The following is a 24,626-nucleotide window of genomic DNA, read 5'->3' as shown; positions in this document are numbered from 1 at the left end:
GTTGCATTCGCGCAGCAATATTTCCCAAATAAAAGCTAAATAAATATCGTTATCTTTCGAATGATCGTGTAAAACCGAGTAGCGACGAAGAGTAGTACCTTCTCGAATGTTTTCGAATATATTAACATATACGTACACATATATTATAAATAATAGGATTCATAGTATAGTATAACACAACCTGCTCGCATTTTCCTCTTTTACTATACCTTTTTCTCTGAGAATCAGTATCTTTCTATATATAAGAAGAAGGAATGGGTAGGGAAGCAAGCAACCAACCAACCAACCAACCAACCAATCCAACCAGCTAACCAAGCAGGCAGACGACGTCGTTATAGCGAAGATTAAAACGTCAGGTACACGCAAGCAGTAGTTGGAGTTTCATCGAGCTTAGAGAAGAATTCTCATCGTCCTTGCTACGAATCACGAAATACTTAAAGTCCTTCTTCTCCCTTTGATCCCTCCCTTCTCCCCCTTCCCTCCCTTTCCTTTCATTTTCTTCTATTCCTTTTTCTAACAATCGTAAAAATGCATGGGCTGAAACTTGAAGATTCGTGCAAGGATACAAAAGATACGAACTCGAAGGTTGCGGCCTTTTGAACGAATGAATGCGCGCGTGCACACGAGCACCCACACGAGAAGAATAAGAAGAAGAAGAAAAGTCGCAATGCAATAACGAAACAAAAAAATCGTCGTGTTCAACCTAGCGTAGCACTTTGCTCCTCTTCTTTCTATTCTATTCGAAATAAACGTTTAAAAAGGGATCAAAAAGGAGGAGGCTGAATTATTCCTGGCACGTGCTATTTAAATATCTATTTATCTTTATTAAACTAATTTTGCTAATATTTATCTCTATAATATTTTGGTTGAATTAAATCGAATATATTTCAATCAGAAAATATTTCCAACATTTACGTCCATGTTTTAACGATCCTATAAATATGTGCATCTTCTAACGAACGCTTGTATCGTCTCTAATCGCTTTTGTAGCATCCACGCAGGTGAGGTCTATTGTTAATTTAATGTCTCTTTTCCGATGTTCATTGATTATACATATATATGCACAATTGATCATTCGTATTCGTATAATCGCAATTATTACGCGAAATTTGCATTATTATTAACGCAAAATATTAATCATCGAATTTACAAAATAAGAAAACAAATTCAAATTAAAACTATCTTTTAACTCGATCAATATCAAAATAAATATCAATAATTATAAGTTTAATAATCGAATTATCGTACATCTTCGATATTTGCGATAGATTTCGATTAGATTTCGATAGAATGGTACGTTTATATAGAAAATTCCCGATATGGTTTAAGAAATTCGATTGAAAAAAAAAAAAACGATATGAATAAATTGAAAGAACGATTTAATCAAGATTGGCCCTATAGTTTATTACATAATCCGTATATATATATACTATAATCCAAAAGGTATATACTACACCTATGTATACATAAAACCATTTCAACTAAAATTTGTTCTCGATAAAGACAATATTAAATTTATGCAGATATTTCTGTTTAACAAATAAAAATACGAAAATAAAATCTAAAAGGAGAAAAAAAAATGTGTAATTGTATAGAATAAAAAGATAAATAATACGTATGTATAAATTAGTGATTTGTCGAAGGGGAACGATCACCATAACGGTTCTAATTGCGTCCCTGACCAACAAGAGCGGATCCTGTATCAATTACTCGTTCTAACCGCAATATGACCTATTATTGCAAACTTGCTACGAGTTTGCAGACTGTTAACTAGTACTTTCTTTTACTGACAGTTATATTTAATCACGGGCGTGTTATATATTAATTAGAATTAAAAAAAATTTATTTTATCGCTTTCTTTCAACACTATTTTTCTAATTGCCAACAAAATCACCGAGACTGATCGGTAAAACGTATCTTTTGATTTTTATATCGAATTAATCATCTCTTATAAATTTAAACCCACGTATATTCGTATGCATGAATGAGTTGAAAAGTTTTTAACCTAATATAAAGTTAAATTAATGTATTAAGAAATAAAAGAGATTTCGTCTCGTGCGTTAATATTTGTTTTTCTTTTCCGTTTTTTTTTATTTTTTTACCAAACATATATTCGTATCTTGCAAGAAATTTCTCGTTACACGGATTATCTGGAAAAAAAAAAGATACATCGAACGGGAATTCCTACATTTATCATTTTCGAACCGGTATATACATGCACGTTGTATCGGTTCGAAGTACCGTTCAAACGAATACCACTTTCGCGCCTTTGACATGCCTTTCGTTTCGTCCTATCGCGCTACTAGTATTTTACATTAGCTTCCTATGCACGCAATAAATTTTGTATCTTCTATTCTAACGTTAAAACGACTAAATCTTTGACACGCGATGATAATAACGACACGACGAGAAAAAGCGAATACATTGAAATATAATTAAAATGAAAAAACTCACCCTTGTGTCTGCGCCATTGTTTGTAAAGTACCACTGCAACGGCAGATAAAATGATGGTCGTTAAAAATGTCCCGATCACGGCCCCAGCCACGCTTCCTGTACCAAAACAGGAGGAGGCATTATTATCCTGCGATCCGATGTCCTCCATGACCTTTTCTCTCCTTCTCTCTCTCTCTCTTTCCTCCTTCTCTCCTCCTCTTCTTCCTTCTTCTTCGTCTCTTCTCGCGAAAGTACGCGAATCAGAATTTTCCCGCGTACATATCTAACAACACAACCACCAAACAACCGTCCTGCCAACTTTAAGAGATTCACGATCTGTTCTTCTACTTTTCGATTATTCACTTATTTGTTTATTATTATTTATACGTTCTTATTTTTTCAATTGAATTATGCTTTAAAAACCGATCGTAAAAAGTCCTTAAAAACCGATGATCGCGTAAGAGAACATAACATAACTATATGTTCTTTATCTCGTTTTATTTCTCACACTACCGTAGATTATTGAAAAAGGAAGGACGTTTCAACGTGACACGTAAATAAACACCATACGCTTGCAAGGACGACGCGCGTCGTACTGACTGAAGCGAGCTACGAAGTAAGTAAAACAGGTAGGTACGCAACAGGTGCTTCTGGCTCCCGATTGGTGGGGGCGCTCGGAATCCATTGGTGGGGATGACTAATGCGAGATGGATCGAGCGAATGAGCGAACGAGAGAGAGAGAACGCCAATAGTACGAGAGAGATAAACAGAGGGAAATGTAGCGTGGTGCTCCTTCCTTTACGTCCACGCGAGAAACAGCTTCCCGAGTAAGTAGCTACGCGAACCGGCTTCGTTCTCCTCCTCTTCCTCCTCTCGACAAAAGCTCCTTTCCACGTATATGTTCGCAAACCTGCCGTTTTTTTCTCCCTCTCTTTCTCTCTTTCTCTCTCTCTTACTATCCTAAAGAAGAATACATATAAGGATAAATAAATAGATGTGACATGCTCGCGACGAGTAGAAAGATACGATGTTTGTTTTGATCTCGCATAGGACACTGGTTCTTTACATTTTTCCAAATAATTGTTAAGATTTCAATGGTAAAAATATAAATAATAACGCGTATGCGCCTGTATTGCATTTACATGCATATTTTCATCGAATTTTTTGATTTTCTCTTCTGTTCCTTTTCTTTTTGCGTTAGTGGCAAGGTTCGAGCTGCAATAATGCGAATCAACTCATCGTTTGAATAACCGGTCTTATCGCGATGCAATATCGTAGTAAGTATATATATGTATGTGTGTATGTACGCGTTCTACTAGGAATGGCACGCGTATTACCTGCCTACCCGTTTTGTATTTTCAATGAGCGCGAAACTTTCTTACTTCGTCGTCTCTCTCAATGAATTACCTGTTACGTTGTCGCGATCGAGTTAAATCGAATGAATACTTTACGTTAAAATGTGGAATTTCGTATGTTCTCTCAATGCGTATATGTATGAGTAAATATATGTTTCTCTTTTTTTTTTCGTATCCTGCGTCCAACGTGGTTTAGTAGGCTTCAAATATGTATTTGTATGCGTATATATGTATATGTTAAAATGAATTTTTCGGTTGAAGAGAAACGGTATGCAGGAAAGATAAAAATGAAGGGAACGGAGAAGAGGCATCTTGGTCGTGTCAGGAATGCAGGCGGTATGTGTTGCGTCCATTATTTCCCTCTCCCCGTAATCATCCCTTCTTCTTCTTCTTTTTCTTCGTCTTCTTCTTCTTCTTCTTTACCCACAAACGTTCTGTTTGTGTTCGACCATATATAGAGAAAATTAGATATATGCACTTCTTCCACTCGAAATATTCGTTCGTTGTTCTACATACACGCGTACTGTCGATGTCCTCTTTATCTTTATTATTTTTTCTTTCTCTTCTTCTGTTCTCCTTTATATTTTTTTATTTTTTTTATTTATTTTTTAATTGCAACAAATTACATGTAATTTTTCAGTCGTCTTTACGACGTAGTTTAATTTATACTTCTGCCAATCTTCGATGGCTATGCTTCGATACAAACTCTAGACTTTTGCGGTTAAAATCAGGATTACAGTTTTAAATTATATTCGTCAAACGATCCTGCTATACGATTGATTACCTCACGTGCACCGTTCCACACGTTTGCGTATGCTCGATATTTAAACCGACTTTTCCGTTTTCTTTCTTTTCTTTTTTCTTTTTATGGTACTAACATGGCGACGATCTATAAAATTGAAAAATGTTTTCATGACGAAATTGATTATATAATTTAAATATCTTCTTTATATAAATAATACGCATAATGTGTTAATCTTACGAATGTAATTATTAAATATTCTTCTGCAATTTATAGATCATCGTATGCATTATCGATTCGTCTTACGAATATCAAGTTGGAGATTTTCTATATAATATATTTATTTAATTTACGATATAAAAATATTTTCTTCTGCAATAAAAAATTGTTTATCGGACGAGTTGTATTGCATCGATCTAAATAAATAAAAATTAGATAAGGGTTGTGTATTCTAACTCATACAAAAAATTCGACCAATAAGCGATTAGTTTAGAAATCGATACAGATATCGTTTAAGAATGCATCCACGACGGCTGTTGTCGCCTCGATAGCGAGGCTGCTGAAATTGCATTGGCTGCTTGATTCTAACAATGTTACTTGTCTGTTCGCTGATTGATCGGTGCGTGGTCCAATCAATGGCGATCATTTTACTTGTACATACTTCTTCGTAATATGAGAATCACATTTAAAGGGAGTAAAATACCGGTCTTGTGTGAATTAACCATAGAGAAATTTGTGAGCTGAATCTTTCATACCAACCGTAAACTTCCTCGATTGTTATAATTAATCAGTGAAACAACGAAAATCAAATTAATTTTTGACGTTTAATTATTTTTTAAACAAACTCCAATTTAATTTTAACCTCAAAATATTTCAAGAATAAAAAACAAAAGTACCGCGTGAAAACGTTACTCGACATTTTCACGAGAATATTCCTTGCGAGCTTGCTCATAAGCTTCGTGTAAATTTAATAGACACAAAAATCATAACTATTTCATCCAAAATGACTGGAATTTCAGCGGGTGGTGATGGAAGAGGGGCTCATGGACAAGCTTATAAGGATAAAAGTAAACCTGCTGATATTCGTAGCAGTAATATCAACGCTGCGAAAGGTAATTGTAAATTCTTTTAATGTTTTAATACACGTGCGTCTACTCCGATTAGTCAAGATCAGAAAAACTCCTTATATAGTAATGTCTCACTAAGATTCGTAGTCTCTTATTATAATAATGATAATTTATAATATTTTCAATTATTTTTAACTTAAACAAGCAATTGTAATATTCGATTACGTATTTTATAAGAATTGTTAATTTTAATTCCAAATAAACTGACAGATTTGTACTTTCAGCTGTAAGCGATGCCATCCGCACTAGTCTGGGTCCTCGTGGAATGGATAAGATGGTAATATTTATATGGAAGCCGTTCACAAGTCGAAGAAATTGTATTAATGATGAATGATTAAAGCCATTTAACATGTTAATATTATTATTAATTAAATTCTTACTAATACGCATAGATTCAAGCGGGCAATGGTGAAGTAACAATTACAAATGACGGAGCTACTATCTTGAAAGAAATGAACGTTATCCACCCTGCTGCTAAAATGCTTGTTGAATTATCCAAAGCACAAGATATTGAAGCAGGTGATGGAACTACAAGCGTTGTTGTAATTGCTGGTTCCATATTAGAAGCTGCAGAACGTTTATTACAGAAGGGAATTCATCCTACACTTATAAGCGATGCTTTTCAAAAGGCTGCTTCTAAAGCAGTCGAAATACTTACAAATATGTCTATACCAGTTGATCTAACGGATAAAGAAATGCTTGTTAAAGCTGCTGCGACATCTCTTAATTCTAAGGTGACTTGTGAAATACAATATTGATCTAAGATCTATTGATTTGAAATTTTTAAATTATTTTCTTTTTCTGCTGCATTTTTTTAGGTTGTATTTCAACAATCAAGTTTATTGGCACCGTTAGCAGTTAATGCAGTATTAAAAGTTACAGAACCAGGAAACGAACAGGCTGTAGATTTAAATGTAAAGTATCGATTATCACTTTGATCATTTGTGTTTTATACATTTATACTTAATTTGAATTCAATCTGTAGGATATCAAAGTTATTAAAAAATTAGGTGGTACCGTTGAAGATACAGAATTGGTTGAAGGGTTGATATTTACACAAAAATCGTGTAATGTAAATGGACCGAAACGCATCGAGAAGGCTAGAATTGGTTTAATTCAATTTTGTATTTCTCCACCTAAAACAGATGTAAGTTTTATTAATTGAAAAATATGTTGTTTGAAATTGTAAGATGTTATGTATTAACAAAACATTTTCAGATGGATCACAATGTTATTGTGTCAGATTATTCTGCAATGGACAGAGTTTTAAAGGAAGAACGTGCTTATATATTGAATATCATTAAACAAATTAAAAAATCTGGATGCAACGTATTATTGGTTCAGAAATCTATTTTACGTGATGCAATTAGCGATCTTGCTATTCATTTCTTAGATAAACTCAAAGTTATGGTAATCAAAGATATCGAACGTGAGGATATTCCGTTTGTATGTAAAACTTTGGGATGCAGGCCAATCGCATCTTTGGATCATTTTGTTGCTGAGAATCTTGTTAATGCAGAATTGTGCGAAGAAGTACAAACAGGAAATTCTAAGTTTGTTAAGGTTGGTGTAGTATTTTAAAATGCATATATGCAGTAAAATAATGTTGAATCGATTATCAATCGTACCCTTAATTATTCAGATCACTGGTATTCAAAATTATGGTCGTACTGTTACTGTACTGGTACGCGGAAGTAACAAGTTGGTTTTGGAAGAAGCTGAGCGCTCTTTACATGATGCGTTATGTGTTATTCGGTGTTTAGTCAAACAGAAAGCAATGATTGCTGGAGGTGGAGCACCTGAAATTGAACTTGCGTTGAAATTAGGAGCATACGCTCAAACGTTAGGTGGAGTCGACGCATATTGCATTCGAGCTTTTGCAAATGCACTGGAAGTAAGTGTTAGGCATTTCTATGATAATAATTGGATCATGTACATTAGATTAAATTTAATATTATATCAATTTTAGATTATTCCATCTACGTTAGCAGAAAATGCAGGCTTGAATTCAATCGCGACTGTTACTGAATTAAGAAATAAACACGCTCAAGGTGAAATAACAACTGGAATTAATGTTCGCAAAGGAGCTATTACAAATATCTTGGAAGAGAATGTACTTCAGCCACTTTTAGTTTCAACCAGCGCTATCACTCTTGCTTCTGAAACTGTACGCAGTATACTCAAGATAGATGATATTGTTAATACAAATCAATAAGCCACTTTAAAAAAAAAATATCAACTGATAATACATTTAAATAATATGGTAAGTTATTAATATCCCTAAATTTATATCAAATATTATTATATACACTTCTTACAGATTTTTACGCTTTCATTGCAATTGTATTATTTATATGAAGTTCCGCTGGGCTAATTATCATAAAACTTTAGTTGCATTAATGTTTGAATAGCCTTTTGTACTATTCAATGATTTTATAACAGAAACTTAAATTAATAAATAAATTCTTGATAACATTTGGAAAACTCATTTTTTAGTTATAGTTTCTGTAACAATAGGACATACAAATATATATAATTGTCTTCTCGATTTAGCTTAAGTCCTCCTATTCCGTATGAATGACCGACCAATCCATATACAGATCATACTATTCAATCATATGGAGTATTATCGTGTATACGAGTAAATTTTTATGGAAGGATACTCGAGTACACGCAAACAATTGCAGTTATGATAAAAATGTGTTTTCTTTTTTTTTATTATTATATATTTGTACAATTTCTCAAAACATATATAACATATTTCGTGTTACATTTTTTTTTTTTCATTCAGCATTATCAATACATCTTTATACCAAATTCGGTGCATTCATATAAAACGTGTAAAGTAATGAACTTTTCGTATTATTTGAGATTTATCCATTCAACTATTTTTTTCTTTTCTTTTTTATTTAGACCATAATTGAAGGATTTATTCGTAAGATTTGCCACAGCTATAAATAGTAATTACTATTTCAATGTAACATACAGAAGTATATTCTGAATAACAATATTTAATGATAGTAATAAAAATATTAATAAGTTAGCTGTGTACGTGTCTGTGTATGTGTCTGTGCATATATGATCACAATGATTAATTTATCAAGTATAATTCAAGCTTGATTTATACATAATATCTAAAAAGATAAGCATTATATTTATTAAGTACAAAGGAAGAGTAGTTAAATAGAATAAATTTGTTTACTTGCACGAAATTTCTTATTTATAGCTGCTCTGATTAAAAATATAAATTATAATAATTAATGTAACTTTATGCAATTCACTGCAATATCATCAATGCTTATCAATTTTATTGAGGAATGTTGTGAATTCATTTTTTAAATATATAAATAGCAAAGTTCTTCGTATTATGTCTTCATAGAAATGTTGGTTGCAATATTAAAATGTTATATTATTGGAATGTGTATTTCTAATTATTAAATCTGAAATATTCATTACACCTGACTTAGGCTGTTGTATACTGTAATAGATATATCAAAAAATGATTATTATATAGTAGTGAAAGTCATGAATAACAAAATGTCTTCTTCTTCGTGTATATATGATTGCACATTTAATATCACAAAGTACAAAAATTATATTAATCGCGAGCGTGCATATTTAATTATCAAAAAATAAATTATTCTGATCAAATGACAACATTTTTTTCATCGAGAAAATGTTATTGACATTTTGGCAAGTTATATCAAAAGTAAGATAATTATTACCCAATTAAATTGCCCATAAATTTAGGGATTTTTTTAAGTTACTTTAATATTTCAATTGGAAAATATTTGTTCGTGATTAATATGAAAATGACATACAAAACGATCGAGAAATTCATTTGTTTAGGAAAATTAGAACGCACAAAAATGCATCGATAATAATGCAAGTAATTGAATGATGTAAAAATGATCGAAAGAATGGAAGCTCTCTTTTATATTGTCATTCATAATGAAATATATCAAATCTTTTATTATATATTAATTTGAAATAATTTTGATAATAATTATTGTAAGATTTACACTTTTAACTAGTGCTTTTTAGAATCATAAATTTAATAAGAATATATGTAATATTATTGTAAATGATTAGTCGTGTTAGTATAAAGATAATGTTCATAGTGGAACATTTCATTCATTAAGAGCATTTAAATCGCCACTGTAGGAAGGAACAATTGCCCAAAATTACATATACATACTTATAAAGAGCAGTCTCATTTAAGTAATCTAGTTTTTCCAAAATGGACAAAAATAATAAATTAGAATATTCAATTATACGGATTTGTAAAGTGTCTTTTTGTAATTTGTCCATTTGTGTAAAAACGTGACAAAAATTTGAACTATAAAATAGAAGACTGAACTTTACAGCACCTTATTGTCTGTTGTCTCTTAGCATACCATTTCCATAGTTTATGTGCTTTGTGAATTATACTAAATGATTTCACAAAGAATTATTTTTCCTTTTAGATATACATATATATATAAATATATATATAAATATATATAAATATATATATATGTATATCGCTACTTAATTTGACAATTAATTAGCAATTAATCACAACGTTTCCATTTATCTGTAGCAGGTCAAATAAGATTCGTGTAAAACATCCCTGAAATTATTATGAATCATATTACAAATAATTTCTTTAAATTATTTTCATATTCATATTAAAAGTTAAATATTACGAACCATAAAAAATTCATATTTAAATACATTCACCAATGTGGATCGATCTCGTGGAAGGACCATTGTTGATACGTGTTATTCACATCACAGGGCATTAACGACAGCTGTTGAGTTTGAGGATGAAGTGCCATACATTTTTTATGGACTCGATGTAACAAAGTTTTAGTTTTCTAAAATAATTTACAAATTAATAAATAATGAAAAGAATAATCCCCAACGTTGGATATCTGTAAATGATATTATACTTCGTCGTATTGCCAGGGTCCATCAACTGTACCCAAACGACAAAATGCTAATTTGACTCCATGCCCATCAGCTTCGATACAACGTTCACCAACACCTAGCTGACCTTTCGAATTTAATCTAATCAGCTAAAAATAAATATCACTATTAAATATTCAATCAGCTACCAAGATATGATGAAACATATGTGCACGAGAGATTACTTGATTATTTCCGTAATTATGACAATATGAAGTAGCCATAAGACTCGGAGGTGCATGTCCCATGGTATCCAAACATGCTCCAGTTGCTCCATTTCTTAACTGCATACAATTACGTTATTTGTTACATAGAATTGAAGAATAATATTTGAATACAAAGATCATTCAGAAGTACCTCTCCCCAATGCATATTTGGTGGCAATTCTGGAAATTTATCTAAAACGTCGTAAGCTACATTGTCCATGTACCATTGGAAACTTTTACACTTCTTTCGTTCCTTAAAAAGTAATTGTTCCGTTATGTCACCATGATTGAGTAATCTTGCGAGCGGTTCTCTGGTATAAAAGAATTCTTTGTGCTTCTCATCAAACCAAGTTTCAATCACTCTTTTGTAGTTCTGTAAAATTCAAATCAGATTAACTTTAATTAAATAATCATGTATAATAAAATAGAATAGTTTGTTTCAATAATTGTATGCATATTTACAATAGTGATCAACGGTCCTTTCTTCTTCTGAGCGAGTTTTCCAAATGTATAAGGCATAAAACCTCTGTACACGTGTCCAACGTGCGAGCAAGGTACCCAAAGAATACTTCCGCCACATTGCCAAATTTTAAAAGACAATTCAAAGTTTTCTCCACCCCATACAAGTAATCCTTCATCGTAACCACCCAACGATAAAAAGTATTGACGATTTATTGCAAATAAACCACCAGCATGAGTAGGAGATCTAAATTCAAATAATGATAGATTAATATTTCAAAAAGAAATATAATAATAAATTTATTACTGTAATAAATGATATACTTGTAAGGCATGCTGTCGTGCGGTCGAGTTTTAGCTTCTCTCCTAGGTAATTCATTTTCTTTGTACAACATTCCCCATTCAAAAATTCCTCTATACAAGTGTCCTGCTTGATATACCGGTCGATATGCAAAATTTTTATGATCAATACCATCGATCACAGGAACTGTCATTACATTGCTGTAATATTTGAATTATATACAAACAAATTCTCTACACAATTAATATATATGAATTTTGTATAATTAAATATTAGATGATACCTATTCATTGCAATTGGAGCTAAAAGAGGTGGTAACCAGTTAACATTAACTTCGCAATGAGCATCCAAGAAGACGATAACTTCACCCTTAGCTTCTCGTGCACCTCTCGATCTTGTTCTTATCAATCCTTGCCTTTCAGAATTTCTAATTAATCTCACTTTACCTCCCCATTGTTCGATATAAGATTCTAGATCACCCTTCAAATTTTCTATAAAAAAAAAATAGGTAATTGTAAATATCATTAGCGAATGTGTTAAAAAATAAAATATACCTTTATCAGAGTAGTCATCGACAAGAAGAATTTCTTCCAAGAATTTGGATGGCGTTCTATTCATTACGCTATGTACAGTTCTCATCAATACAGACCAACCTTCGTTATGAAATACTATAATAACGCTTGTTCTTGGTAAATCAACTGGATAATTCCAATGTTTGCATCTGAAAAGATGTCAGTTAATATGAAATAAAAATGAAATACAAGAAGATACGCTGTGAAATTGGAAATCAAACTTACTCGGGTGGTCTAGTGTCAGGAATTGATCTATCTAAGGAAATTTCATCAGAGCATACCATATTCATACCATAATCGGATTCGGATTGTTGAACGTCGTTTTGTTGATCATCTCTTAAAATGTGTGCTTTACCATCTTCTCCAGGACCTACTTTTGGTTGTACATTTCTCGGCTCAAAGTTACCTAAATCTTCCACTAATTCTGGAGCCTGTAATTCAAAATTTTTTTCCTAATTTACATAATTAAATTAAATATTATATTTAATTTACCTGTTTGGTTGCTAGTTGTTCCGACCAATATACTTTAATATTATGAACTTGATTGTCAGAGAAGAAAGAAACAATTGTATAAAAAATAATTAACACCAATATCCCTCCAATTACAATATTAAATAAACGGTGTCTTCTTAACTGTACAATTCTCATTTTCACATATATATATTTTTTCTATAAACAAATAAACATATCGTATTAGTAAATAGGACATAAAATAATATCATATTTCATACAAAAATATGACACTAAAATACTACTAAAAATAATCATAAAAAAAATACTATAGAGATAAAGTCTATAAAAAATTGACATTTTAATAATAAAATTAGGATTTAATAATATAAATAAAAAAGAGACACGTACATCTTTTCTCAATGAAGAAAAATATAATTTGTAAGGAATGTTACTTCACTATGTGTGTGTGTGTGTGTATGTATATCTACAATTACTGTAATGTTCACATTAAAATTACACTTGTACAAACATATACATTGTTTATAAATTAAAAATGATATGTCTATACTAGTTAGAACATAAGAGCCAACGTGTCTATCACGCGGGACGAGAAAATAGGAACAAGGCTCTAGAGTAGGAACATCCAGTTATTTTAAACTGCATTCCTAACGAAGTAACATTGTACAGTTACGATCGTCCTTTTGCATCGTTTTAGGAAAAAATAATGGCGCCAAGAATTATCACAATTTTCCTAAAGAAACTGAAAGTAGATTGGTGACTATTTCAAACTAGACCAATTAAATGATACCTTTGAAAAGAAATGTAATTATTTCTTTGATGCATTACTATTTTGTAATATTTTATTATTTTTTACTTATAATCTTTAATATTAAATTTAAAAAATAGTTTACGCGTAAATTTGATTTGAAAATTAGAAGGAACGATCGTCGTAATCTTTCGATAATCGAAATATATCGAAGAGTATGAAACATAGGGTCGAGTGTAATTATAAGGTTAACTGTATGTACTTCCATAAATCGCCGCTAGAGAGTGCAATATCGATATTCGTATTGCATGTGCTACTAATTAAGTTTGATTTGAACTACGTGTTTTTTATATTTTAAAAGGATTGTTTAACAAATTAATACAATGGTTTGTAATAATAATGCATCATTAATATTTATATTTTATTTCATAATATTTTAAACGTTTTCTTCTATTGTATATTAATATAGATATTAGTAGTCATTTTTATAGGTTATCTTTGTTTACAACATATTCAAACCAATTTTGTTAATACAGGGAAAGGCTAAGAAAACTCGTAAAGTTGTAATGCAGAGGTTCGCACAGATGAAGAAGATGATCAGTCCTAGTGATTCAAGAATGTAAAAATATTTTAATATAAATATTTCTCTTTATATAAAATTGTCTTTTAAAGCATTGTCATAAAAATGAATTCTTTTATTTATAGAAAACCAGAGCAGCGAGCACCACCAAAGAGAACTAAGCCTGAAGATCCATTTAAATTAAAGACTCATGAAGCGTAAGTATAATTTGTTTATTTTTAACTATCAGTATCATATATCTACGATACATCGAAGGCCAGCATCATATTTTTGTTACGGCAATAAATAGAAAAATTAAGTCATAAGCCGTGGTTAAAATATTTGCTTTATATATTTTCAGGCCTCAGCAATCTGCAGCATTATTCTTTCAATACAACATGCAATTAGGACCTCCATATCACATTTTAATAGATACAAATTTTATTAACTTTTCGGTTAAAAACAAATTAGATATTATAGAAAATATGATGGAGTGTTTATATGCAAAGTGTATACCTTACATCACAGACTGCGTATTGGGAGAATTAGAGAAACTCGGTCAGAAATATAAAGTAGCTTTAAGGATTATAAAGGATCCTAGGTTCGAAAGATTACCTTGTATGCACAAAGGAACCTATGCCGATGACTGCCTTGTAAATAGAGTGACGCAAGTAAGTATTCTAAATATTTAACAAATTAAATTATATTATTTAATAGAATGAACGATATCTCATATAATATCATTTTAGCACAAATGTTATATCGTTGCAACCAATGACAAAGATTTAAAAAGAAGAATACGAAAGATACCTGGTGTACCGATAATGTATGTTTCTCAACATAGATATACTATTGAAAGAATGCCGGATGCTTATGGTGCGCCTAAAAAGTGATACGCATTAATCGTATAATTAATTTAATAAAACCAACATCTATACAATTATTACTATTGGTATAATAAACGCTACTATATCATTAGTATAATTTATTAGAAAAATATTGTACAAAAATAAAATTTGTATATTTTGTTATAAAACAACGAATTCCATATAAATTCGTGTAAAATATGGAAAGAAAAAGAAATTTGTTCGTGGAAGGTCGTGTACATAGATATTCGTTTTGTATGTTTTACGATCTACGATTGAGAAGAATAAAAGGGAGAAGAGAAAGGAATGTGTCTGTGTGACCGGAAAACGATATGTCTCTCATGTACTAGCAGGAGCCAAAGACAAATAGGGAGAATGTGTTACAGTTATTGTTCGGTGAAACAATAAAGCTGTAGCATGTACCGCCCACGCGGTGTGCTGGGACTCGATAGAATTTTACTCTTTACTAGTACGATGCTGTGCCGTATATGGCCGAGAGACTAAAATAACGTTAGACGAAGTGGGCGCAAAAGCCCATTTCGTCTGACGAACAATTTCACGCGAATTTATTATATATTATTAGTTATATTCCATTATTATTTTTATTAAGTATTGTTTAAGATTTATTATAAAGTCATTTTAAATAATATTGTCGGGAGTTCTGAATAATTTCAAGGTTTAAGCAGAACACCCGGGTTCAAGTTCTCTCGAGTCAATCAAATCAACCGCTAAATTTTTTCAAGAATCCTACAATACCGACTCGCAATGAAATCGATTTTATAAAATCGATCTACGATATACGATCGATTATTATCGATTTATAGCGCTAAAATTAAATCTCTTGTTTGAATTGTTCGTACAATGGATTTATCGAATTTTGTCAAGAATATAACTTTGTATTTGTACCGAAAGACAATGGTATAATTGATCGTTCCACTGTCAAATATTCTAAACGTCTTGGATATCTCAGAATAAATGTCAGGATTCCATTGACCTTCAAAAGGTTATAACCTTTCTAATCTAAGAGAGTAACAAATGGCATATACGCGTACGCACGTCGTAGACCATGGTGTTATACCAAAGGAAATATTAATCATGCGTGGTGTGCACACAAGCAGTTCAGTGTCTCTCTCTTCGTGTTTACACCCTCGCAAAATTATTTCTATCCGTATATAAATTCTATCCCCATTTAAGGTACAATACGATGCGAGAGATTCAACGTTCTAACAAGCGGATCTTTGTCCCTCTTGTTAGATTTATATTCCAACGACGATGACATTTCTACTATGTTATTATTATTATTATTACCGTGAAATTGTATTATATCTTCATAAATTTCTAACTACGATTATACAAATTATATTACAGTTAAATTATAAATATTTTATTCATTTTTATTGTGAAGAACGAAGACAGCCAAAAGAAAATATTTGAAAATAGGAAAAAAGGCGGGTAAATTTAAATTCAAAAATTTAAACATGAAAATCGCCATCTGCATTTCATACGGTTAACTTTAACAATTGGTACTTATCCGTCCTAGATAAAACTAATACAGTAGGTATAATCTGGGAAAGAGAAAGAAAGAGAAAGAGAGAGAAAGTATATTCTTGCGTAGGACATAAATCGGTTGACCTATCAAAGCGCCAATCGACATATATACGTAGGACTATATACTCTCTCGTACCCAGTAAACTAGATTAAAGGAAAAGACCAGATAACCAGCGCGACCGCACTCGCGAAAACGAGAAAGAACGAAGAAAACAGAAAGAGAAAGAGAAAGAGAAAGAGATAGAAGAGGGGAACGGTCGATCGCGGTAACGGATTAGTTATAAAAGTGGCTATAGCTCCACGGATGTATATCTGCAGCGCCGTGGGTCTGGACCCACAACTGGGCCCTCTTAACCCCTCTCCTTCCCTCTCCCTTTCTCTCTCTCTCTTTCTCGTCGTCCTCCCTAAGCCGCGAATCCCTCCCGTCCTTTCCCGCTATTTCCCCTTCTTCCCGACGCATTATTCATCTCTTGTTCTCCATCCTCCTCCCTCTCCTTATTGGTACGGCTTACTATTCTCTCTCTCTCTCTCTCTCTCTCTCTCTCTCTCTCTCACGCATTCTATTCGCGTATCTTTCTCTTTCTTTTTCTCTCTCTTCGAAGCAATATAATCTGTCCTTGTTGCACTCGGAGGTTGAACACTCGGCGGCCATCTTGCATACCTGAGCCTCCGCATTGCTCGTTCCTCGAGGGCAAAAGGGAGAATATCTCAGCGAGAGGATGGCGGCGGTGGCGGTGGCGGTGGTGGCGGCGGCGGCAGCGGCAGCGCGGGATGTGCGAGACGAAACTATACTGGAGGATGAGGATAAGATGAGGTAGGTAGAGTAGGAAGAAGGGGAGAGAAAGAAGAAGTGGAAGATGTTGAGAAGGTGGTGGTGGTGGTGGTGGCAGTGCTGCTGCTTTTGCCGAGAGTGGGGAGAGGGGCCTTACCTCGGGGTGGGATAGAAGGAAAGAGAGAGAGAGAGAGAGAGAAGGTGGCGGGGAGACGAAGCGAGAAGAAAGAGAAAAAAGAGAGAAAGAGAGGGAGAAAGAGAGCAACGTTGAACACGATGGATCGGAGAGGGACGGCGTCAGGCCCAGCGAAGAATGCTTCTCTTGGCAGCGCCAAGGATCTGGGACCGGCTTAGTTCAGTCGAGTCAGGTCAGTCCTCGGGAAGGTGATATTCTTCGTCGCACGTTGAAGCCCTTGTGTACACGTACCTACATACGTTCTTCTTCTTTCTCAGCACACGTTTATCTACGTTCTTTTTCTTCCCTTTTCTTTCTCTCTGCATTTTGTTTTTTTCTTTTAAATATATATATCTATATACACATATATATATATTTCTACTTCTTTCACAAAACATTGTCTTTTTTCTTCTCTTACGTTTGTACAGTTATCACGAACGCGAGTGATTTTTGTTCACCCTGTTGAACTTATAATCGTTCGTTCGACCGAGGGTTAGTTATCGTGCTGTCGATCATACGTAGATCGTCCGCGAGTGATTTCGAATGATCGTTCGTTGGTTTGTCTTTTTTGTTTTATTTTTTGGAGATCATTAACTTTTAACAAGGAACGAGCAGAAGTGGTGAGAAGTTGCGTAATATTTGCTTTGAGATTTGGTGGAAGAGTGCCGTATCTCATTGAAATAGGTTACGCTTGCGTGTTTCTTTGTGATGTGCCGGTCCATACCCGTTCCATGGGAAGCTGTCTTGGTATCTAAGTGACAAGGAATTTTTAACGATCAACCTGTTACTTCGTTCGTTCGTTCGTTCGTCCGTTCGTCAGTTAGTTAGTCCGTTCGTATTTGCTGTCTGTATTTTAAATACGTATCTCTCTTTTTACCTTTTTTGTGTGGCTTTACGCAAACGAAGTCAAGGTTGTAACCATGGTAAGAGACACGTTTCTAAGATCGACCGTTTGACTTTGATGCGACATAATTTAGAATTAGATATACGCAGTTTATCGAGATTGTAACGAGACAGACCTTTTATAGGGAATGTCAAGCCACTGGTAGTAATTTAATGGTAAAAATGACGGTAAAAGGAGATTCGATTGGTCTCTTCTAACGCGCATCTGCAAACGCGTTTCGCGAGGTGCGGCCCCGTGGGTCAGTGCCCCCACTATCGGCCGAAGTCTCTTCTTGTACTCGGTTAACTTTCGACCGGCGGATAAAAAGAAAGGTCCGGTCCGGCGAGAAAGGAAGAAGAGAAGAAGGAAGAGGAACCGAAAGAGACGACACCCACCCCCTTCGAAAGTACAACCTTAATCCAATTTCGAATAAAGACTAAGTGCCGGGGGCAAGGAATGTAATAAAAAATGCGGCTCGTTGAGCATTGCAATCGATTGGAGATAAGAGCGCGTGCCGATTAAATGCTCCCCCGAAGAAGTGGTTGACAACAATGACGGAAGGAAAGTTATCGAATTATCGATGATGAAACTGAAAGAGACAATGAGGAAAAGGAACGACAGGTAGTAGCGGTGGATCGTAGATGATTTATGCCGACGAGTCGAGAAGAATTTGGCTAAGGAAGAAGGGTGCGCCGAGGTACCGAAGAGATGATCATAAGAAGATCGATGGTCCTAGCCTTGGTCCTGGGATTGTTGTTGGTGGACCAAAATGGCGGCCAGGCTAGCAACAACGAGATGCGCTCGTCGAGCAAGTATTTTTTACAGAACCTACCTCAAAGAGTTACGCGGTTAGTTCCGCGAAGGTCACCGATGTTGCCGCAAGATAGTGCGACAATGGGATTGACGATGCAAAGTAGAGCGGTCGATACCAGAGTTACGCTCGAAGTTAAGGAGGGTGAACCGAAAGGTACCTTGGTTGGTCAGATACCGGTGAAGCCTGGCTTTACTTATAGATTTAACGAACCACCCCAAGAGTTTGTGCTCGATCCTAAGACCGGCAAGATAAGAACAGCTAAGGTATTGGACAGGGAAGCTCTCAGCACCGATAGATTCGACCTAGTCGTACTCTCCAGTCAACCGACCTATCCGATAGAAGTGAGGATCCTCGTATTGGACATCAACGACAACGATCCCGAATTTCCCGAATCTAGTATAGCCGTAAGTTTTTCCGAATCAGCTGTCGTTGGCACGAAATTGTTATTGGACGCTGCTACCGACAAGGATACTCCCGAAAACGGAGTGACGGACGATTATTTTATCGTCGATGGTAATAAGGATGAAAAATTTCGTTTGGAAGTTACGGGTAATCCGACAGGCGAGACTTCCTACCTTCATTTAGAAACAACGGGGAAATTGGATAGGGAACAAGTAGAATATTATTCTTTAAACATTTGTGCCAGAGATAAGGGACACCCGCCTAGATTAGGTTATCTTTTGGTTAACGTAACCGTCTTAGACGTTAACGACAATCCACCGATCTTTCAACAAAGCGATTACGTCGTCGCACTGAACGAAAGTGCACCGGTCGGCACTAAAGTTCTCACCGTTCATGCCACCGACAAGGATTCCGAAGATAATTCGAAATTGACGTATTATTTGCCCGACACCGAGAGACAGTTCACGATAGATCCGGAAACGGGTACCATCACGACCGCGGAACCCTTGGATTGTCCCGAACAAAGCTGCGCGACAACGCGCCCGGGTGGAGGCTGTCCAAAGAGCTGCGTCATAACGGTCTTTGCTCGAGATCATGGATCGCCCAGACAAGACGGTCGTACCTACGTAACTGTTAATTTATTGGATGCGAACGATCACGATCCTGAAATCAAATTCAGTTATCTCACGTTAACTGCTGGTTACGCAACGGTCGATGAAAATGCTGCCAAGGAATCTCTAGTTGCTGCCATCGCTGTCATCGACAACGACGAAGGTCTCAACGGCGAGACCACCGTAGAGATTCGTGCTGGAAACGAACTGGGTCACTTCAGGCTGGACAACACGCAAAGTTTCGATATCGTTCGAGTTAATGGTAAATTGGATCGCGAAGAAATTCCAAAGTACAATCTAACAGTCGTAGCTACCGACAAAGGCACGCCACCGAGATCGGCGACGGCATATCTCGTGATTCATGTAAACGATGTCAACGATCACGAACCGGTCTTCCAGCAGAGCGAATATTCCGCGGTCTTGTCCGAGCTATCGCCGATCGGAAGCTTCGTCGCTAGCATCTCGGCCACGGACGCGGATTCTGGATTGAACGCAAGAATTTATTACGACTTTGAATCCGGCAACGAGCAGGGATGGTTCGCCATCGATCAGGATACCGGTTTGGTTACAACCATAGCGACTTTGGATAGAGAAATTCAAGGAAGTATCGAATTGCACGTTTCCGCGAAAGACGGTGGACCAAATCCAAAGTACGCGTCGACTCACCTAAAAGTTACCATTCTGGATGAGAACGACGAGGCACCGAGATTCTCTCAAAATACCGTTTACGTCAGTTTGTCCGAAAATACTCCCCCGCAGAGCCTCGTAGCGACGTTAACAGCGGTGGACAACGATCAAGGTACCAATGGAAGTATCGCTTATAGTTTTCATTCGAGCGTTCTCAGAGATTATCCGAAGACTTTCGCGTTGGACGCTCTAACGGGACAATTGACGACAAAAATCAGCTTGGATCGAGAATCCATAGCGGAATACAGTATCTTGGTGATTGCGAAAGATCAAGGAACGCCTCCTCAATCATCGACAGCTACCGTTTTATTATCCTTGGAAGATGTCAATGATAATCCACCCGTGTTTTATCCCTGGAGATACTTGATGTCCGTACCGGAGAGCGCACCAGCGGGTACTTCGGTTGGCAAAGTCATAGCAACGGATGCCGATGCTAGAGAAAACGCTCAAATTAGATACTCCTTAGAATCAGGCGGGGAAGGAATTTTTATCGTCGACGAGAGAACCGGTGAAATCACTTTGGAAGGTTCTTTAAGAGCCGCGCACAAAACGCTTTACGAATTAACGATCTCTGCCAAAGATACCGGGGATAAAGTTGCTTCTAGAAACGCCATGGTCGAGATTATACGCGAGGAAGATCTGGAACATCTCGAGTTCGACAGTTACAATGGTTACAACTTCCGCGTGATGGAGGATAGGGGCGAGTGTAGTTCCATGCCATCTGGCTTTGGTAAGGAGGTTGGAACCGTACAAGTTACTCAGTACGGTAATTCCAAAGTAACTTACACCATTCTTTACGGCGATCCGAAAAGAAACTTCAAGATAGACGAGGTCACTGGCACGATCAGTACAGCTGGTTGTTTGGATAGAGAAAACGTAGGATTCTATAGTTTACAGTTAGCCGCCAGAGCCGGACTTGCCTACGGACAGACCCTTGTAAACATAACAGTCATCGACGTCAACGACAATCCACCGAAATTTCCTAAAGGCGAAGGCGGCGACGAAGTATACTTGAAAGAAAATGCTGCCGTAGGTCAAGAGGTTTATTTGGCGCGTGCCAAGGATCGCGACGCAGGTGCCAACGCCCGAATAGTTTATTCCTTGACTCACAATCCTGGAGAACAATTTCGAGTGGCCGAAAATTCGGGTATCATATATCTGGGAAAGCCAATAAGAGCCCCGCCCGGTACGGTTTTAAATTTGGAAGTGACGGCAACGGACTCTGCCGTCCAATCGCTTTCCGCACAACATCAAGTAAGAGTCATCATCGAGGATGTCAACGATCACACGCCTGTTTTCAAATTGACGAGTTACGAGACCTCGTTGTCCGAATTAACGCCCGTAAACGATCGTTTCTTTTCTCTGACCGCCACGGACATCGATCTCGGTGCCAACGGGAGAGTTTTGTACAGCGTGACCGATGGAAACGCCGAAGGTCGTTTCGGAATTTTCCCGGACGGTCAACTTTACGTGAAGAACGTATTGGATCGCGAGGAACAAGATTATTACGCGTTGGAAGTGACTGCCAGCGATCAGGGTAGTCCGTCGAGGAGTTCCGTAGTTCCGGTCGTCGTACACATTCTCGACGAGAACGACAACGCCCCGGAATTCACCAATTCGAGTTTTACTTTTCATTTGCGGGAAAACGAATTGCCGGACACGTTCGTCGGTAAATTGTTGGCCACGGATCGGGACGTCGGTCGTAACGCCGATCTCATGTTTTCTTTGCCGATCAGCCAACAAGATTTCCTCGTGGATCCTAGAAATGGATTCATCAAGTCGTTACGCGTTTTCGACAGAGAACTTTTGGTCAGCAACACCGGCGCCAGTTACGTGACGTTAGAGGCGACCGTTACGGACAACGGGGAAAATCGTTTGAGAGATCGCGTCAAAGTCACCATTTACATTACCGACGTAAATGACAATACGCCGCAATTTCAGAGATTACCTTACAAAGTGCAAGTGAGCGAAGGGGCAGCCGTGGGTACTCAACTACTTCGCGTTTATACCACGGACGCTGACGAAGGTCTCAACGGAGATGTTTTCTACACTTTAGAAGCAGGCAATCAAAATGGAAATTTCATGATCGACGAAGCAACCGGACAGATTTCTCTCGTCCAACAGCTCGATCGCGAAGTTTCCAACAGTTATTTATTGACCGTAGTCGCGCACGATGCCGGATTAGAAACGCGTTTATCATCCAGCGCTACCGTATACATAGACGTGCTCGATGAAAACGACAACGTACCCCTATTCGTAGATAACAAATCGAAAATTTCTATTCTCGAGACAACGGCGATTAATACGGAATTGTTAAAATTCAAAGCAACCGATAACGATCTAGGAGCCAACAGCGAATTGACCTTCGCCATATCCGCTGGCAACCGAAGGGATACTTTTTACATCGATCCCCTCAGCGGTACCTTGTATCTCAGGAAACCATTGGATTACGAGGAATTAGAGAAGTACGTGCTGAACATAACTTGCAGCGACGGTGGACACCCTAGACTCAGCTCGGTAATGACACTAGTGGTCGAGGTCATCGACACCAACGACAATCCTCCGGTATTCCCGAACACGGCTATCGTGCGACAAATTCGCGAGGGAATACCGGTGCATATGCCGATAGTTACGATAACCGCGGAGGATCCGGATTCCGGGGAGAACGGTATGGTCAGTTATTCGATCGTCAGTCAGGATCCCGAGGATCAGTTTCGTCGTTTCGGTATAAATCCGTCTACCGGAGTGATTCATACGTTATTGCCGATCGATCGGGAGGACGTGGACACGTTCAAATTGGTGGTGGTTGCCACGGATAAGGCTCAACCGCCTAGCGCCAGATTATCGGCGGAAAAATTGGTCATAGTGATCGTGGAAGATATCAACGACAACGCACCGATTTTCGTTAGCATGTCGGCGGTAATTCTACCGTTGAAGGGTAACCCGAGTTATCAGGCGCAAAAGGAAGTAGTGGTAACGCAGTTGGTCGCCAAGGACTTGGACTCGAGTACCAACGGGTTGGTCACTTACGAATTGCTCCGATCGAGCGTCAATTATTCGGACATGTTCCGCATACATCGTACCACGGGTTATCTAACGATGCGGCTACCGAGATCGACGAGGAACGCTCTGGAACGCGTATCGAAATATCAAGTGGGTGTCAGGGCAACCGACGAGGCCGTCCAAGCGGAAAGGAGATCCTCCGAGACTTATCTGACCTTGATAATGCCCGGGGAGGATGGCGAGGATCAACCGATCTGGGAACATCGAGGTCAGCTCGAGGGTAGCGTGTACGAAAACGAACCGGTAGGGGCGAGTATTCTGAGAGTGAGTGCGCGTAGCCGCAGATCGAACATCGATCTCGAGTATTACGTGACGAACGTGACCGCTGGTAGCGGCGGTCCTCAGGTCGACAGATTGTTCGACGTCGACACGAAGACAGGTATACTCTCGACTGCTGCTGCTCTTGACAGGGAAACAGGAATCCAGTGGTACGAGGTGGAGCTCTACGCTATCGGAGTTGGCGGCACCAGGCCCATCACCGCGTCCACAAAAGTAAGTTACCTTTCTCGAATGTTAATCGATACCACGAGAGTAGTAGCTACATACCGAAACTTATTTCCCAAAGGGGAATTTTCTTTCTCGATTATTTCCTCGAAACAGAATAATATATATATGCGAACTTAATCATTTATCCTGTATACGAAATACGCGAAACATCGAATTTAACCGAACTTTCGTATTAATCTTAGAAAATTAAGTGCGCGCGTTATATCATTATTAAATATATTACACGTGTATATAATAATTATCTCATTAATAACATAGGTTTATATGCATGAAACACATTTGAAATATTGTTCCGAAATTAATCATATTTCACGTTTTATCGGTTCATATACATACACGTTCGATTACGAACGCCTCGACTCGTAGAAATACGAT

The 24,626-nt window shown here is 36.7% G+C and overlaps 5 protein-coding genes across 6 annotated transcripts in view; 3 read left to right on the top strand and 2 right to left on the bottom strand.

The window, feature by feature from the left end:
* Positions 1-3,048, bottom strand: part of LOC122521922 — a 28,690-nt gene extending 25,642 nt beyond the window's left edge. Inside the window, exon 1 of the mRNA XM_043642670.1 lies at positions 2,455-3,048. Within this exon, the coding sequence (XP_043498605.1) occupies positions 2,455-2,602 (148 nt within the window). The 5' untranslated portion in view covers positions 2,603-3,048. The remainder of the gene's footprint in view (positions 1-2,454) is intronic.
* A 2,145-nt stretch (positions 3,049-5,193) lies between these two features.
* LOC122522632 (T-complex protein 1 subunit delta) lies at positions 5,194-8,145 on the top strand. The gene is made up of 9 exons (XM_043643861.1): positions 5,194-5,642; positions 5,882-5,934; positions 6,050-6,391; positions 6,476-6,571; positions 6,643-6,804; positions 6,876-7,220; positions 7,300-7,551; positions 7,627-7,920; positions 7,978-8,145. The coding sequence occupies exons 1-8, from the start codon at positions 5,534-5,536 to the stop codon at positions 7,870-7,872; spliced, it is 1,605 nt and encodes a 534-aa protein (XP_043499796.1). The 5' UTR covers positions 5,194-5,533; the 3' UTR covers positions 7,873-7,920; positions 7,978-8,145.
* Positions 8,146-9,975: 1,830 nt separating this feature from the next.
* Positions 9,976-13,039, bottom strand: LOC122522628 (N-acetylgalactosaminyltransferase 7). 2 transcript variants are annotated; one of them, XM_043643857.1, is made up of 12 exons: positions 13,007-13,039; positions 12,638-12,814; positions 12,371-12,597; positions 12,128-12,294; positions 11,857-12,064; positions 11,597-11,773; positions 11,276-11,519; positions 10,965-11,186; positions 10,793-10,891; positions 10,592-10,717; positions 10,350-10,516; positions 9,976-10,269 (listed from the first exon to the last, which is right to left on the bottom strand). In XM_043643857.1, exons 2-11 carry the CDS (start codon positions 12,791-12,793, stop codon positions 10,376-10,378), a joined length of 1,767 nt encoding a protein of 588 aa, XP_043499792.1. In that variant the 5' UTR covers positions 12,794-12,814; positions 13,007-13,039; the 3' UTR covers positions 9,976-10,269; positions 10,350-10,375. The 2 variants fall into 2 exon arrangements, with proteins under 2 accessions (XP_043499792.1, XP_043499793.1); XM_043643858.1 differs by having other exon boundaries at positions 12,371-12,576.
* Positions 13,040-13,632: 593 nt separating this feature from the next.
* Positions 13,633-15,092, top strand: LOC122522629 (rRNA-processing protein FCF1 homolog). The gene is made up of 5 exons (XM_043643860.1): positions 13,633-13,750; positions 13,901-13,983; positions 14,070-14,141; positions 14,285-14,594; positions 14,673-15,092. The coding sequence occupies exons 1-5, from the start codon at positions 13,748-13,750 to the stop codon at positions 14,814-14,816; spliced, it is 612 nt and encodes a 203-aa protein (XP_043499795.1). The 5' UTR covers positions 13,633-13,747; the 3' UTR covers positions 14,817-15,092.
* Positions 15,093-18,211: 3,119 nt separating this feature from the next.
* Positions 18,212-24,372, top strand: LOC122522627 (cadherin-related tumor suppressor-like). Its single transcript, XM_043643856.1, has one exon. The coding sequence runs from the start codon at positions 18,876-18,878 to the stop codon at positions 24,366-24,368; it is 5,493 nt and encodes a 1,830-aa protein (XP_043499791.1). The 5' UTR covers positions 18,212-18,875; the 3' UTR covers positions 24,369-24,372.
* The last annotated feature ends 254 nt before the right edge of the window (positions 24,373-24,626 follow it).

This window comes from Polistes fuscatus, unplaced genomic scaffold (assembly GCF_010416935.1).
Source record: "Polistes fuscatus isolate 324 unplaced genomic scaffold, CU_Pfus_HIC Scaffold5, whole genome shotgun sequence".
Classification (NCBI taxonomy): domain Eukaryota; kingdom Metazoa; phylum Arthropoda; class Insecta; order Hymenoptera; family Vespidae; genus Polistes; species Polistes fuscatus.
Note: the sequence above shows the minus strand (reverse complement) of the source record. Positions and strands in the feature narration are given on the sequence as shown.

Coding starts and splice junctions, on each gene's coding strand:
- LOC122522632 (XM_043643861.1), top strand. CDS start 5,534: ATGACTGGAATTTCAGCGGGTGGTGATGGAAGAGGGGCTCATGGACAA. Junction 5,643..5,881: donor TAATATCAACGCTGCGAAAG/GTAATTGTAAAT, acceptor TTGTACTTTCAG/CTGTAAGCGATGCCATCCGC. Junction 7,221..7,299: donor GAAATTCTAAGTTTGTTAAG/GTTGGTGTAGTA, acceptor TTAATTATTCAG/ATCACTGGTATTCAAAATTA.
- LOC122522628 (XM_043643857.1), bottom strand. CDS start 12,793: ATGAGAATTGTACAGTTAAGAAGACACCGTTTATTTAATATTGTAATT. Junction 11,187..11,275: donor AAGGACCGTTGATCACTATT/GTAAATATGCAT, acceptor TGAATTTTACAG/AACTACAAAAGAGTGATTGA. Junction 10,718..10,792: donor ATAATTACGGAAATAATCAA/GTAATCTCTCGT, acceptor ATTTATTTTTAG/CTGATTAGATTAAATTCGAA.
- LOC122522629 (XM_043643860.1), top strand. Junction 14,142..14,284: donor AAATTAAAGACTCATGAAGC/GTAAGTATAATT, acceptor ATATATTTTCAG/GCCTCAGCAATCTGCAGCAT. Junction 14,595..14,672: donor TTGTAAATAGAGTGACGCAA/GTAAGTATTCTA, acceptor ATATCATTTTAG/CACAAATGTTATATCGTTGC.
- LOC122522627 (XM_043643856.1), top strand. CDS start 18,876: ATGATCATAAGAAGATCGATGGTCCTAGCCTTGGTCCTGGGATTGTTG.